Source organism: Zalophus californianus, chromosome 11 (assembly GCF_009762305.2).
Source record: "Zalophus californianus isolate mZalCal1 chromosome 11, mZalCal1.pri.v2, whole genome shotgun sequence".
NCBI lineage: Eukaryota > Metazoa > Chordata > Mammalia > Carnivora > Otariidae > Zalophus > Zalophus californianus.
In genome coordinates this window covers 107959222-107973651 of record NC_045605.1, presented here as the reverse complement: position 1 = coordinate 107973651, position 14430 = coordinate 107959222, and the positions used below count along the sequence as shown (strand labels likewise).

Below are 14430 nucleotides of genomic sequence, written 5' to 3'. Positions count from 1 at the left end.
GGTCTGGGGCTCTGCATGGGCTAGTTCTCCAGCAGGAAGGACCCCACAGTCCTCCAGATCCTCCCCCTTCCTTCCCTTCCCTCCTCCGCCAGCCCCCCCCAGGATAGTTCTGGCCAGGGGAGGGCGTGCCTCCAGTGCCAGCCCACAGTGCCTTACTTTCCCGGAATGCTCCCTTGGGTTCCTTGACGTTCTAAAGTATTTTGATAACCTCCCACAACTATGTTATAAATTCTGGGGTGGGGTCAAGGGAGGGGAAGTCAGGAGCCAAGACCCCCATCTGCTCCCCAGGTATAGCACGGAGGAAATTAAGCGAGCCTGGGTTCCGTGGCCCCGTGAACGCGCTTCCGGCAAGTGGCCTCCTTGATCTCACTCCAGCCCACGCACTTGACTGTAATCCCGTGAGGCGTAAGTGCCGCGCTGGGATGCTAATCCTAGATTCTGACGCTAGAGCCCCAGCATGATTTTCATTCTAAGGCCTCCCGTACTCGCTGAATGGTCCAGTCCTTGGCCACTCCGAGCCTGTTTTTTCCTCCGGTAAAATGTTGGGATGGGCGGGGTGATGGGGGCACCTAGGTGTCCGCTCCTGGCTGCCCGCCGGCCTCCCCTGTCCTGGGGGAAAGGCTCCTCTCCTTGGACCCTGCTGCCCTCTGCTGGTGGAGGTCCGGCTAACTGGCCAGTGCCCAGCGGAGGTCCGGAGCCTGGGCTGGGAGTCCCGTCCTGCGTGCGCAAGAGCCCAGCTCTCCCATTCACTGCTTTTGGTCCCACTCTTTAGCTTTCTGAAACGGTTTTCCTCCTCTCTGAAGTGAGGGGATGGTGACTGAGTGAGGGAGGATGTGCACAATGTCACTGACGGTGCCTGGCCAGACAGGGCTCTGCGATGCTCTTCGGGTGGGCGGACAGGAGCACCGGTCCTAGAACAACCCTGTTCAGATTTGTGGGTGTGAGGGGGAGAGCTCTTTGTCTTGCATTCAGCAACAACCCCCGCCCCACCCCCAGCTCCCCTCTTATTTATCTCCGCGGCAGAAGCAGGCTGAAGATGCATGCTCCCTCCCCCACTGGTTGTGTCCACATTGGAACTCCCATGGAGGGTGGAGGGGGGAGGTTTGGAAGGCATGGGCCACGTCCTGCTCACTCCCACACCCCCCTGCTTGGTGTTCAGTGTTTGGAACAGGGGCGGCACGTGGTAGACAACCAATACGTATTTCCTAAACAAATGCACTGAGTGTCTGCCTTGCGATTAGGACCAGGCTTGGTGTCTCCGCAGACGTGCACCCCACAGGAAATTCCAGCCCATCCTCCTGCCTCCCCTCGGAGGGTGCAGGGTTGGAGGGTTGGGCCAAATCTGACCTGTTAAATGGAAGCATTGAGTCGGAGATCAAGCCCTAGAAGGCATGCAGGGTGGCCAGGTCAGCTAGCCTGCTCTCGTGGATCGTGATCGTGGATCTCTCTGCCCCTCAGCCTGCTCTCAGGTTTTGTTGGTTCCATCACCAGGGGCTTTGGGATGACTTCCTGGGGGGGGACATAAGTTCTCATCCTCCAAAAGAAGGGGCCCCCAGGAGCAGAAGGAGGCCAGAGAAAACAAAGAGAGTGGCCCAAAGTGGGGTGATCTGGCAGCCACCCTCTCCTCCCTGCACCCAGATGTGGGGTTCAGGGTGCCGCACAGGCAGAGCGAGAGGGAAGCTTCGTGACTCACGGAGTGTGCCCCACCCTCCCGCCCAAGGATGCCAGGGAGCGGCCTGTTCTGGAGGAGGTGACTTGGGGTCCCCACCCCCACCCCTTGCTTTCCCGGCAGACAACCCCAAGGCTGGCGGAGGCGGTGTGGAGACACGAAGACACTGCGGTTTGTGGCTCTTGGCCCCGGCTGGCCTGTGCTCTGTGCCTTCCCTGGGCTCCCACTAGTCTGGCCGCCCGCCCTCCCCAGGCCGGGTTGTAAGGAACTGAAAGGGGGGCTTGGCGAGCGAGGAGAGAACAGCAACTCAGAATAAAAACCCTGGTTCCTCGCCAGGCCGTCTCCAAGGGCTGCCACTCACTGTGCCCTCCCCGTGACACCTGGGGTGGCTGTGTGGGGCAGCCTGGCCACATCCTCCTCTCCAGTGCCGCCAACGGGGAAGGGCTCGCCTTCTCCAAGTTTCTCACGCAGGGGAGAGGCCTGCATTCTTCCCTCACTCTCAGCGTCCCCACCCTTCCGCAGTCCACCCGGGCCACCGCCTCGGCTTCCCAGCCCAGCAGTCACCCGGCCTTGACCTGTGTGGGCTTGTTTCTCGGGTCGTGTCTGGACGTCTGCGGCTGCCCAACTGGTCTCCCGCCCCCGCCCGCCCAGCCGTCCTGCCCGGTCCGCCACCAGACTGTCATCTCAAGGAGCCCAACCCAGTCGTTCCCACAGCAGGGAAGCAAAGCCCAGTTCCCTAGCCAAGGGGCCCGTGTAAAGTCAAGGGACCCTATGGGGTGCGTGCTGTGCGGGGAGTGAATGAGTCGGCAGGTCCCGGGGCTTCCGGGCAAGGGGGCGTCTGAGCTGGGCTCTGAAGGATTTGCAGCTGGAGGCGGGGATTTGAACAGGCAGTGATCAGGAGGAAGGGCATGCCGACTCGGGCCAACAGCCCGAGCAAAGGCTTGGAGGCTTGGACTGGTCTGTAGTGCTCCCCGGTGTGGCTGGAGTGTCAGGTGTCCCGGCCTGAGGCAGGGGAGGTGGGCGGCAGCCAGATGTAGGAGAGTTCAAGTCCCCAGCTGGGGAAGCTGGACGACCTTCTCTGGGCAGAGGGGCTGCCGAAGGCTCAAGGTGACGTGACTGGATCCGTGCTCAGGGGAATGGCTGTGCGGGCAGGGGTGAGGAGGAGGAAGAAGGCGGGGAGATTTACGTGGTAACCCAGGCAGGACTGGGTGTGAGCCTCAGTTCATCCTGCGGGTATTTCTTTAGTGCTTCCTATATGCTGGGCACTGTTTGAGGCACAGAGGAATCCGACAAACCCAGTCTGTGCTCTTGCGGAGCTGGCAATCCAGTGGGGAGACACACCGGACCGTGCCACATGGTGACGAGTGGTTGGGACCCCTCCTCTGTGCTTATCCCAGGGCATTGCAAACACACCTGCCTTTGAGAGCACAAACTGCGATTCCCTGTGTAATATCCCTAGCCCTTGTCCTAGCATGGGGCACACCAGAGAGCTCCTGAGACACCAGGGCTGTTGAAGGAACAAATGATGGAGTCCCTGGTTATTTCAGGGAAGGAGCCCATGCCAGCACCTACGTCTCCTGACCATTTGTTCAGCACCTTACCCTCAAGTATAGGACATCCTGCCCAGCCCAGCTGTACTTCTTGCAATGTGTTCCCTGCTTCCTGCATGCTCCTTTATGGCCGGCACCGTGCTAGGCACCCGACAAGCATTGTCATTTCCTTCCCATAACAACCCTGTGGGATGGATATGATCGTTCCCATTTGCCAGATGGGATATTGAGCCTCAAAGAGTATAATGCTCACAAAACCGCATAGCTATGGAAAATGGCAGCACTGACATTCGAACCCAGACCTGCTACTGACTCCAGAGATGGAACACTCATCAGTGCCAACAAGCCAAGCCACGTCCTCAACTAGGGGCTGGGGACAAGAGACAAAGCAAACAAGGGTCCTGATTTCACGGAAGTTGAGGTCTAGTGCAAGAAGACGGATGTGCAAGAAGTCAGCGTGAAAAGCATTGTAGCAACATAACCTCAGGGCTCCAGGAACATATATTTTGGGAAATTAGAGAAGGCTGTCTGAGCTGGGCTTGGGGAAGGCAGGAAGGGGAGAATAGGGAATATTCTGGGTGTGGGGTATGCTTAGCGGGGAGGAGAAATCAGGCTAGAAATCTAGGCCAGGAAATGTTATTTCCCATTCCTGAGCAGTTTATAGTAAAACCTTGGAGTGGAGCCTGTAATCCACGTGGGGTTTCTGGAGCAGGCCAATAATATCATTTCACCTGCCTCAGTTCAGCTCTGTAACCCAAGCCATGAGCCCTCCTCTGGCACAAGGGGTCCTTCCCTTGAGCTGTTTGTCTTCGTCCTTTTCTCCCTTTTTTAAGATTTCTTTTTATTTATTATTTTTTAAAAGATTTTATTATTTGAGAGAGAGAGAGAGCACAAGCCAGAGAGGGAGGGATAAAACTCTAGACTCCCCGCTGAGCACAGAGCCCCACGTGGGGCTCCATCCCAGGACTCTGAGATTATGACCTGAGCCGAAGGCAGATGCCCAAACTACTGAGCCACCCAGGCGCCCCAAAGATTTATTTTTAAATAATCTCTATACTCAACATGGGGCTCGAACTCACAACCCTGAGATCAAGAGTCACACGCTCTACCAACGGAGTCAGCCACATCCCCATGAAGTGGTCCCTCCCTTTGAGCTCTTTTTTAAATTTTATTTGAGAGAGAGCGAGAGCCCGTGTTAGAGTGTGGGGAGGAGCAGAGGGAGGGAGAGGGAGAGAAGCTCTAGCGGACTCCATGCTGAACACGGATCCCGGTGCTGGGCTTGATCCCACAACTTACCTGAATCTCCAGCTTGCCCTACTGGTGTCGGACTTGCCAGGCCCTGTGATCCCATGAGCCAATTCCTTACAATTTCTCTCTCTCTCCGCACACACACACACACACCCTATTGGTTCTATATGGTTCTGTTTCTCTGGAAAACCCTAATATATTATTGAGTATATTACATATATTACATCTCTGCAATATTATATTTATCATAAACAAAAAAACCCCACTTGTGAACCTTTTGTGAGCACTTACTGGGTGCCAGGCACCTGCTAAGCTCTTTGCGTGTCTCTCATGATGCCCTTACTCCTCTAAAGGCTCCATGACATCATCTGTGATTGGTCCCATTCACAGATGAGGATACCGAGGCGCAGAGGGTTCAGGTAACTTGCCCAAGGTCCCAAAATGATAAAGTCGGGTTTGGATCCGGGTAGTCCCATTCCAGTGCCTACATGTGGTGGGTTCTCTCCTGCTATGGAACATGTGTGTAAAGCAAGACACGTGACATAACTGACAAGCAATGTAGCTTTAGTTGTTATAGTTACCACTGGATGGGCAGGGGGCAAGGGGATGGGGAAGGGTGTGAGTGGTGGCCCAGGGTCCTGGGAGTGCCAGGTCCCGAAGGTGCAGCCCTGAACAGGCTGCTTCCGGATGTGTGGGTCCAGGCTGGGAGCTGGGAGTCTGGTAGTCATTTTAGGGGACCCCAGGAGTAGCCCTTTACCGGGCAGGTGGGCTCTGGAAGCCCCTTCCTCAGGCCTTGCAGGGGGGGGTTACGCTCTAGTCCAGGGATTGCAGCCCCAGGGTCAGGGGCCCGGCCTCGGTGGTGTCCATCTGTTTGAGGTGCAGTTCGGTGATCACAGCCTCGGGACTGGGTCCAGCCCAGCCAACTGGGCAGCTCAGCGCCCAGCTCCTTCCTGAGCTGCTGGGGGGTTGGGGCAGGGAGGGCCTCAAGATGTCAGGTCACCACGCAACAGCTCCGGGTAACCCTCCTCCAGAAGTTGCGACTGCGGCTGCTGAGGGCCACCTGCGCTGCTTCCTGGAAGACCGCGTGGACGTTTTCTTGGAGCAGGGCTGAGCACTCGAGGTAGGCCACTGCGCCCACGGACCTTGCCATCTCCTGGCCCTAAAAGAGAGAATGGAGGGGGCTGCCTTGAGGTGGCGGCCTCTGGGGGTGGGGGGAGGGCTCACGTCCTGCCTCCCCATAGCCCTCTTGGCCATCCTAGGGAGTCTCCAGGACAAAAGTGGAAGGTGAGTTTTTCCAGGACACCCACAGCGCCTGCCCCTGGCTTGACCAAGCACTCTCATGACTGCCTTGGGTTTCCTGCCTCAGTTCTGGGATGGGTCCCTGCCTCTCAAGGCACCAGCTAACCCATTTCACAGGTGTGTAGCAGAGAGGGGCCTGTGGCCTGAAGAGCTGTGGCCTCAGCTTACCGCACTGTGAAGTGGGTGGGTAGGATTACCTGAATGGGCACACCACTCGCTCTCCCTTCCATAGGCGGGATCTTCTAGAGTATTCTAGGTACCATTTCCAAGCCCAGACCATTCCAAGATGACCCCTACCCTGACCCACCCCCTGAGTGTGCTGGACACTGCTGAGAGGCTGGGCGGGATCAGCATACCCCGAGGTTCCCCTTCCCAGGACCAGCCCTCCACCCCTGGGCTGGGTTTCCTACCCTGTGGTAGGTCACAGGCTCCAACCTATTTTTCCGCAGCTTCTTCACCAGCGACTTGTCCTTGCGCAGGTCAGTCTTGCAGCCCACGACAATGATGGGCACCTCCTTGCAGAAGTGGTTCACCTCTGGGTACCACTGCGGGGAGGGTGGCAGTGTGGGTGTGTGTGTTAGCCATCAGGATTGCTGTCCCTCCCCGCAGATGGGGAGAAAGGGCCACCCTCTCACTCCCCAGGTGGATTTCAGCAATGATAATCAGCGCAGCCAACATTTAGGGAGAATTACTCTGGGCTAGGCTCTAAGACTTTACGTGTATGAACTCTTCAATCCCCCAAGTCCCTACAAAGCAAGTTCTGTCATCAGTCCCATTGTACAGATGCAGTAACTGAGGCTCGGAGAGGCTACATACTTGGCCTTGGTCATACAACTGGAAGTGGCAGGATTTGAGCCCAGGGGCTGGGGCCCAGAGCCCTGCTCCTTCCTGGTCTAGAATCCTGCCACTCTGCAGGCTAAGGGCCCCCAGGACCGCCTCCCAACTGGGGTAAAATAAAGAAATAAGTCATCCCTTAAAAATAAAGCAGCTCACAAAATGGTTGCCGCAGCTGTTTGCCTGTTGGAGGGAACACTCCTATTGTGTGTCAGCTGCTCTCTGGAATGTGAGGCTCCAGGGCCTGGTTATTTCAGCCTGGGCAACAAGTGGGGAGTCTAGAATCCGGAGACAGGGGATTTATATCTCCAGGAGTGCATGCCTACTCAGTTTGTCTGTTCAGAAAAAACTGGCATCAAACCGTCTGGCTCCTGGAGCCAGATGGGGCCCGGGTGGGGTCCTGGGCTTACTCCCCATACTCCAACCCCTCTACAAAACTGCGCCTGATCCTGGTCTCCCCCGTGACTTCACCTTGCTAATCCAACACTGAATCCTCAGCCTTCATCCTGCCTGAGCCCTGGCACCAGGCAGGGATCTCTCCCTCCTCTACCGCCTGGTTGGCACTTTGCCCTAGGACCCTGCTCTCTTGCTTCTCTCCAGGTGACCTTCCCATGTGCAAGGCTCTTCCCCACCAGTGGTTCCTAAATGGATCTGCCCAGCTCAGCCTGGCCCTCTCCTGGGAGCTGCAGACTCAGACCTCCATGTCTACCTGGCCCTCCAGTGCGATGTCCAACAGGCCCCCATCTCCCACCTCCCTACCCTCCACTTGCTCCTTCTCATCTTGGGAAATGGCAAGGCCGCCTTCCACTTGCTCTGGTCAAAACATCTCTCCCACTCCCAAGCTGGAGATACTACTATTGGCTCTATCAGGTTGTTAGCGGCAGTAGACGAGTGAATGGGCAGAAGTGCCCAGAACGGTGCTTGGCATGAGCTAAGTTCTCAGTCGACAATTCCCATGGTTGTGGCTCATGTTACTCATGCCGTCGTCACCAGCTCTGCTCCGATGAACCCCCGGCACGCTGTTTGCATGCCATTCACAGGGAGGCCCTGGCAGCAGCCGGGCAGGAGCAGAACATTTCAGGGGACCACATCCCTGACACCTGTGGGCAGTGAGCAGCCTTGGGAACCCCTGACATGCCTGGGGAGGGGGGGGCATCTTGGGAGGCTGCTGAAAGCTAGCAGTTACACAGAAGGGGGCTGCCCATACATGCAACCTCGGGCAGGCCCAGGCTGGGGAGATGCGGGGGCCTCTGGGTGACGCAGCATACTCAGGTAGGTCACGGTGGAAAGAGCAACAGCGGTCTCAGTCCAGACCCTGCCCCCAAATCCCTAAGGGACCTCTGGTAAGTTGCTGCCCCTGCTCTGGGCCTCAGTTTCCCCATATACACACCAAAGGTGCTGGATTCGATGTCATCCGGGGCCTGCTACGCTCTGACAGGCTGCGGAGTCAAGGGTGGGGACAGAGCAGGGTGGCCTGGCTGTGGGGGCTGTACCTCCCCCGTGCCCTGGTACCTACCCGGTTAGAGATGTTGTCAAAGCTGTGCGGGCTGGTGACATCGAAGCAGAGGAGAAGGACGCTGGCGTCGGGGTAGAAGAGGGGCCGCAGGCGGTCATAGTCAACTTGCCCTGGGGAGAGTGGGGGTGGGCACTCCCTTCAGATCTTCCCCAACATCAGGGAAGTCAACCCAGCAGATGGGGGAGCCCGGATCAGGGCGTGGTTGTGTGCCTCGTGGTCTGATATAAATGTGGTGCCTGGGTGGCCACTCCACGTGAACGTTTCCCTCCGGGCAGTGTTCCCCTGGCTTGCCCATGGGCTGTGTTAGCCCTGGTCTGGGTGAGACCACTTGCTGAGAGAGTCCTGTTCTGGTAGGAGTCAGAGACAAGGCAGAGGTCCGGCCTGCAGGGACTGGGGCCATCGGTCCGAAGCCTGCTTTGCCCTGGGCTTTGCCCTGGGCTTGGGGGGGTGAGGAGTAGGAAGCAGGTAGGACCCAGGACAAAGGCCCCTTATCCCCTGCATGGTGAGGTGGCTGCTGGGATACCCTGGGGTGAGCTTTCAGCTCTGGTATGGATTTGATTGAGCCCTATGTGGATAAGGTCAGGAAGCTGGAGGGCAGAGGTCAAGGTCAGGCAGACCTCACAGAAGCTAAAGCCAGGGTGGAATGCTTAGGAGGCCAGGAATAGTTTACCCCTTGAGAGAAAAGAGCTCTGGATCCCCCGTCTCCGGAACACAGTTGGCTACCCTCTGCTGGGGGAGGCAGTGGATGCAGGCGCAGGAGCAAAGAAGGTTCAGGTTCCTGGGGACCCTAATCCTGGGCAACACCTGTCCCTGGGAGATTGGTGAGACTGGTTGGGCCTCTGTGGTTCAGGAGAAAGGGGGCAGGGCTTGGCTCCTGGGCATAGGGGGCCCCGCCTCCCACCTGCACACCCACCTGCTGTGTCCCAGATTTGGAGGTTCAGGGGTTTGCCCTTCATTTGCAGATTAACGGTGAGCCGCTCAAACACAGTGGGGGTGTAGCTCTGAGGAAGAAGGGGGCAAGGCGGAGGCTGTGAGGACAGCTGCTGAAGCAGGGTGGGCCCTGGTGCCCAGGCCAGAGCCCTCGAATGCCTGTAGCAACCCCTGCCCCTTCTTTGGGAGTCTGACAGTCTGAGGGAGGGAGTTTCTGGGAAGTAGGTGGCCAGTGCAGGTGAGGCCTAGAGCTGCCACCTCCTAACTGTTTGCCCCAGTGCGGCACGGAACCTCCCCGGGCTTCTCAACTGTAAAGTGGGACTATGAAAAGCACCTACCGCAGTGTGTTGCCGTAAGGATTCAGTGCAGAGCCTGGCACACACTAAGCACTCTACATGTACCAGCTACTGTTATTTTTATCTTTGTCCCCTTGGATGGGGGACTGTCCCATTTCTGAGCCTTCCTTCATGCTGTCCCCTCCTCCTGGAATGACATTAACCTACATTTGTTCGTTCGATTGTTCATTCATTCATTCATTCATATATTCATTCAGTAAACAGTGGCACCTTCTCTATTTCTGGATACTGGGGAGCAAGTAATAATCAGACTCATTGCCTACTCTAGGGAGCTTGTGGCTTTTGGGGGGGGGGTCCCTGCTTTGCCTCTCAACCTCTCATAATCCAACCAAGACCCCTGCCCCATGCCACCTCCCCCAGGAGGCCCTTCTGGATCCCTTCCCAAGTCCTCTCCATTTCTGCCTTTCTTATCAGCCCTGTCTGGCATCAGGAGGAAGTCACTCGGGCCCTAAGCCCCACCACCCCAGACCTAGGGCCTGACTGCACTCCCTCTCCATAAAGGCTGGACAAATGGAAACGGGATGGGTTTGGTACACCGACAAAATGCAGGAATGAGAAGGGGGAATGTGCAACAGGTGAGGAGGTTTTCAAAACTCGACCACGACACAAGCCCTTTGCTGGAGTGGCATGCTGGACCAGCTACAGCTAGGGTCCCCAAGGCTCGCTCACTTGCTCGGGGTTGGTGGGTGGGGCCACAGCATGAGGAGACCCTGGCCTCCTGGCCTCCCCACTTCCTAGGCCAGGTGGTGCCCGTGCCTGCCTTGACTCAGGTGGACTTCAAGCCGGTCTGCCTGCCCGCCGGCCTGCCGGCACTCTGAGTCAGGCCCTGGGCTGCTGGCAGGGGCAGCCCCTTAATGGTGGGTCAGTGCGGTCCTCCAGGCCACTTGGGGGGGTACAGGGGGAGGGTGGGGAAAAAGGTGAGTCCCAGCGTGGGCTATGGAGAAGTCAGGGATGGCCCTGGGATAGGGGTTCAATCCGCCCTGGAGCTCTAGTCACCTGTCACTCCCTCTACTAGTAGGTACAGACAAGGCTTCCACCTACCTCCCCAGCACCCGGCCTGCGCCGGGCCCCTCCCTTCGGGTCCCTGGCCTGGCAGGAGACAGTGTGACATGATAGCCATAGTACTGGCTTTGGACTCAGATGTTCCTGGCTTAGGATGGGCTCTGGCCCTCACCAGCTGTGTGACCTTGGGCCTGTCCCCTCACTGGTTAAAGGAGAAGAGTGTCCCTTTACAGTGTGATAGGGGAGACCACGCCAGCTGCTGTCCATCCCTCCAGGTGGTGTGTCCTTCCCCAGCCTGTCACCATGGAAGGGACTGACACCTGCGGAGCTTCCACTCACCCACCTCCCACCTGTGGCAGGACCCCTCCTGATCTGAGGTGGACGGCAGCCGGCCACGAAGCTCTGGGCGGGGGGGGGGCATGTATCAGTACTTTGCAAATGCCTGTGGAGATGACACTATCATCCACAATTTTTTAGGGCTCTACTGTGCATGGCCCTCCACCTGGTCTCTGATCCCTGCAGCCTCAGGAAGTTAGCGCTATCCCCATTTTCCTGATGACACAGCAGGGAAGTGACTTGCCCAGGGAAACACAGTGCCAGCTGGCTACGGATGGAACCGGGTCTTTCTGGCTCAAGAGGCCAGGCTCTGTCCCAGGCCACTGGCCTCTCCTGAGGTCACTGAACTCTCCAGCCCCTGGTATCAGGAGTGGACAGGCAAGCCCCATTCCAGACTGCGTGGCTGGGTTGCTCCGGTGGCTTGTAACTGGCACAACCCTCCCCCCGGCCCCATAGACTGTGTCTACACCTTCTGTTGTGTTCTTTGAACCACCAGGCAGGGTCACTCTGACCAGTAAGTGTCTAATCTTATCTGTTGAAGCTGTCCTTTGCTGGAAAGGCAGGGCCAGGTCTGAGCCAGACCAGGGTAGAGGTGACTCAGGCTTGGGTCTGCCCTCACGGGGCTCGCAGACAGACAGATGGATCATTACAGGATGGGGGAACATAGTTCAAGAGAGGAGAGTCAGGGGTTTCACACCCATGAGAGTCCCTGTGTGGACCAGGAGGGACTGAGCTGGTTCTGGAAGGCAGGGCTGGTCCTCCCTGCCCCCTCCTCTTCCCACTCTTCTGTGAGACCCCTGGGCTTTGGAATGGTTGCTAATCCAAATGTCAGCCAGGACTGGGCAGAAGCTGGTGCCCAGCCTGGACTTCCCTCTACCTCAGGAGCTCTCTCTACTCTGCTCCCTTGCTCTGAACCTGAGGCTGGGCCACAGCCAGGCAAGGGTCCCTGAGGCCCCTTCAAATCCCAGCCTACTCTCTGCTTTTTGGGAGACTCGAGGTCTTCTAGCTGCTGGTTCCCTGAGCTTGGAGGCCTGCCAAGAGGAGGAGTCTCAGGGCCGGAGCAGAAGGCAGAGCACTGGGGACTGTGGAGAGTGTCCTGGTCAGGGGCGGGGAGATCTGGGCTCTTGACCCGCACTACCACTGCTGGGCCCTGCTCCCCAAGGCAAGAGTGTCCCTCTAGCTTCAATTTTCCCACCTCTAAAATGAGGCCTTTCCGGTGCTTGGACCTTGTGGTTCTTTTAAAAGAAGGTTCTTAAAAGGTTCTTTCTTGTGCCTGGAGGTAGAGGGGTCCTCAAACAGATGAGCAGCCTAGACAAGGACAGGTCCATCTCCCTGGTGACAAACATGTCCTCCCTTCCCCTGGCCAGCCCCAGCCTGCCCTTCAAAACACACGTTCCATCAACTTCCAGATGCCCATTTCCATGTTGCAACCTCTCTGGAATCAGGATGAGCCTTGCCATCAAGGATGTCTCAGGGCCTGGGACACCCCTCCCCGCTGGTCTCCTAGACCCTGGCTGGCCTGGTCCCTCTCCCCACCATGCCATAAATTGTTGGGTTCCCTTGGGCAGCGCCTGGGGGCCCAGAAACTTGTCCCACCCAACTTAAAAAAAAAATGTGACTGGCCAGAGGAGGTGACGTCAGCTCCATAAACCACAAAGTAAGAGTTGGCTCGATGCTGCCGCAGTGAAAAGGAAGGTCTGACACTGTTACCAGGCCTAGCCTCTCCTGCCTCCCCCATCCGACTCCCAGGGGCCTACAAAGCCCAGGGGTTTGGAGGATGATGGGACAGGCAGGAGGGAGATGAGCTGCTGGAAGCAAACCCATGGACTCCCAGAACTGGGCTGAGCGGTGGCAGAGTGAATGGGTCCAACGCCCATCCTGGTGCCTGGGAGCCTCCTGGACAGGCTGAGCATGCTAGTGAAGGACTGACAGCCAATGTGCCCAGCGTGTCCAGGATGTCCAGGTCCATATGGGCTGTCTCTCAGCCCTACCCTAATTCCACCTCACTGGGTCACCCGCCCTCTGAGGTTGTGCGAGGAAATGGAGGCTCAGAGAGGGTAAGCAAGGTACCAAGGGCCACATGGTTTGTTAGAGGAGAGCTGAGGTGCCAACCAAGCTATCTGACTTGAGTCTGGTGTGCTCTGACCTCCACGACAGAGCCCACCAAAGGTCCCTTGTACATGCAACAGCTGGTGGAGAAGAGATATTTCCCAAATTTCAGTGAGCCCTTCCTGCCGCAGACTCAGAGGTGAGCCCTTGACCTGTGTTAACTCACTCTTCACAGTGACCCTGGAAGGTGGGCACCATCCTTACTCCCATTACGTGGCCAAGAAAACAGGCACAGAGAGGGTAGGGGGACTTGCCCAAGGACACACAGCTTTAAGTGACAAAGCCATGATTCGAACCCAGGCAAGTCTGGCTCCAGTGTCCTCAGTCCCTCCCGCCCATGCTGGGCCACCAAGTGCTCTCTTAGGATCTGCGGTATACCCAGGTTGCCTAAGTCAGTCCCTGTGACACCTCTCCCAGGGAGGTGCCATTCTTGCCACTTTACAGATGATACTACTGAGGCCCTCGCTTCCGATGGCGGAGCGAGAACTGCCTTTGAGCCCCCACTCCGGTGGGAGACCCCTTGGAGGGCCCGGTGGGTGCACCGGGGCGCGCGTGCGGAACCCGACCGGGCGGCCGGGCGCGCGAGGCAGGGTCGGGGGCGCGGGGCCCGGAGGGGGCTGGCACTCACCTCGGGGAAGGCCCCCTCGGCGAAGACCATCAGCAGCGACGTCTTCCCGCAGCCGCCGTCGCCGACCAGGACCACCTTGACGGACCGCGCGCCCTGCGGCGCCTCGGCACCCGGGGCCTGGGCCGCCTTCATCGCGAGCGGCGGGCGGGCGGGCAGGCAGGCGGGCAGCGGCGCGGGGCGGGCGGCCGGGCGGGCGGCGGGGCAGGAATGTGGAAGGGGCGGGGCGGCGGGAGGAAGTGCGCGCCGGGCGGCCGGGGGCGGGGGCGGGGGCGCGGGCCCAGGTGAGAGCCGGGAGGCGGGGCGAGCGGCGGGGCGGGCGGCGGGGCGGGCGGCGGCGCTGGCTCCTCGGCTCGCGTCCCGCTCGGCCCCTCGGGAAACCCCTCTGGAGCCCCTGCGGAGGGCGGGCGCCGGGCCGGGGAGGGGGGCGCACAGGACGGGGTCCCGCGCTCAGCCTGCGTCCTCGGGAGGGCACCCGGGTCCGATGGGGAGAAGACAAGGAGCCGGACGATGACTGTGTGTGGGGAGGGTGGACAGGACAAGAGGAGGCATCTGGCCCACTTCCCCTGGGAGGAAGGAGGCGGGGGTCAGCCCGCTGAGCCTACCAGCTTTGAAGGGACAAGAACTGGGGGGTCCCTGGTGCCCAGCGCCGGTCGGCCCTGAACAAGAGCCAGTGACTTTGGGTGAATGAATGGATGCATGAAGGAAGGAATGTGCATTTCCCCCAGGGCTCCGGAATCAGAACCTACCACAATCCTCCCTCCAGATGTGTAAGGCCAGGTGGGAAGGCGGGGACCCGGGCATACCCTTATGGGTCAGTTGCTGGCACTGCCAGCCTGCCCTGCCCTTCCCCAGCCAGCACCAGGAAGTTTCGATGCAGGGGGTCGGTGACCACCTGTCTCAGCTCTGGCTGGGGCATCATCTAAGGAAAGTGAGGGAACCTTCCACCCATAAAG

General features: G+C 58.6%; 1 protein-coding gene across 2 annotated transcripts; it reads right to left on the bottom strand.

Moving 5' to 3' along the window:
* Positions 1-5010: 5010 nt before the first annotated feature.
* RHOD (ras homolog family member D) lies at positions 5011-13666 on the bottom strand. Of its 2 annotated transcripts, none has more exons than XM_027579649.2 (5): positions 13478-13666; positions 9030-9117; positions 8117-8226; positions 6177-6311; positions 5011-5626 (listed from the first exon to the last, which is right to left on the bottom strand). In XM_027579649.2, exons 1-5 carry the CDS (start codon positions 13607-13609, stop codon positions 5459-5461), a joined length of 633 nt encoding a protein of 210 aa, XP_027435450.1. In that variant the 5' UTR covers positions 13610-13666; the 3' UTR covers positions 5011-5458. The 2 variants fall into 2 exon arrangements, with proteins under 2 accessions (XP_027435450.1, XP_027435451.1); XM_027579650.2 differs by having other exon boundaries at positions 6202-6311.
* Between the last annotated feature and the right edge of the window lie 764 nt (positions 13667-14430).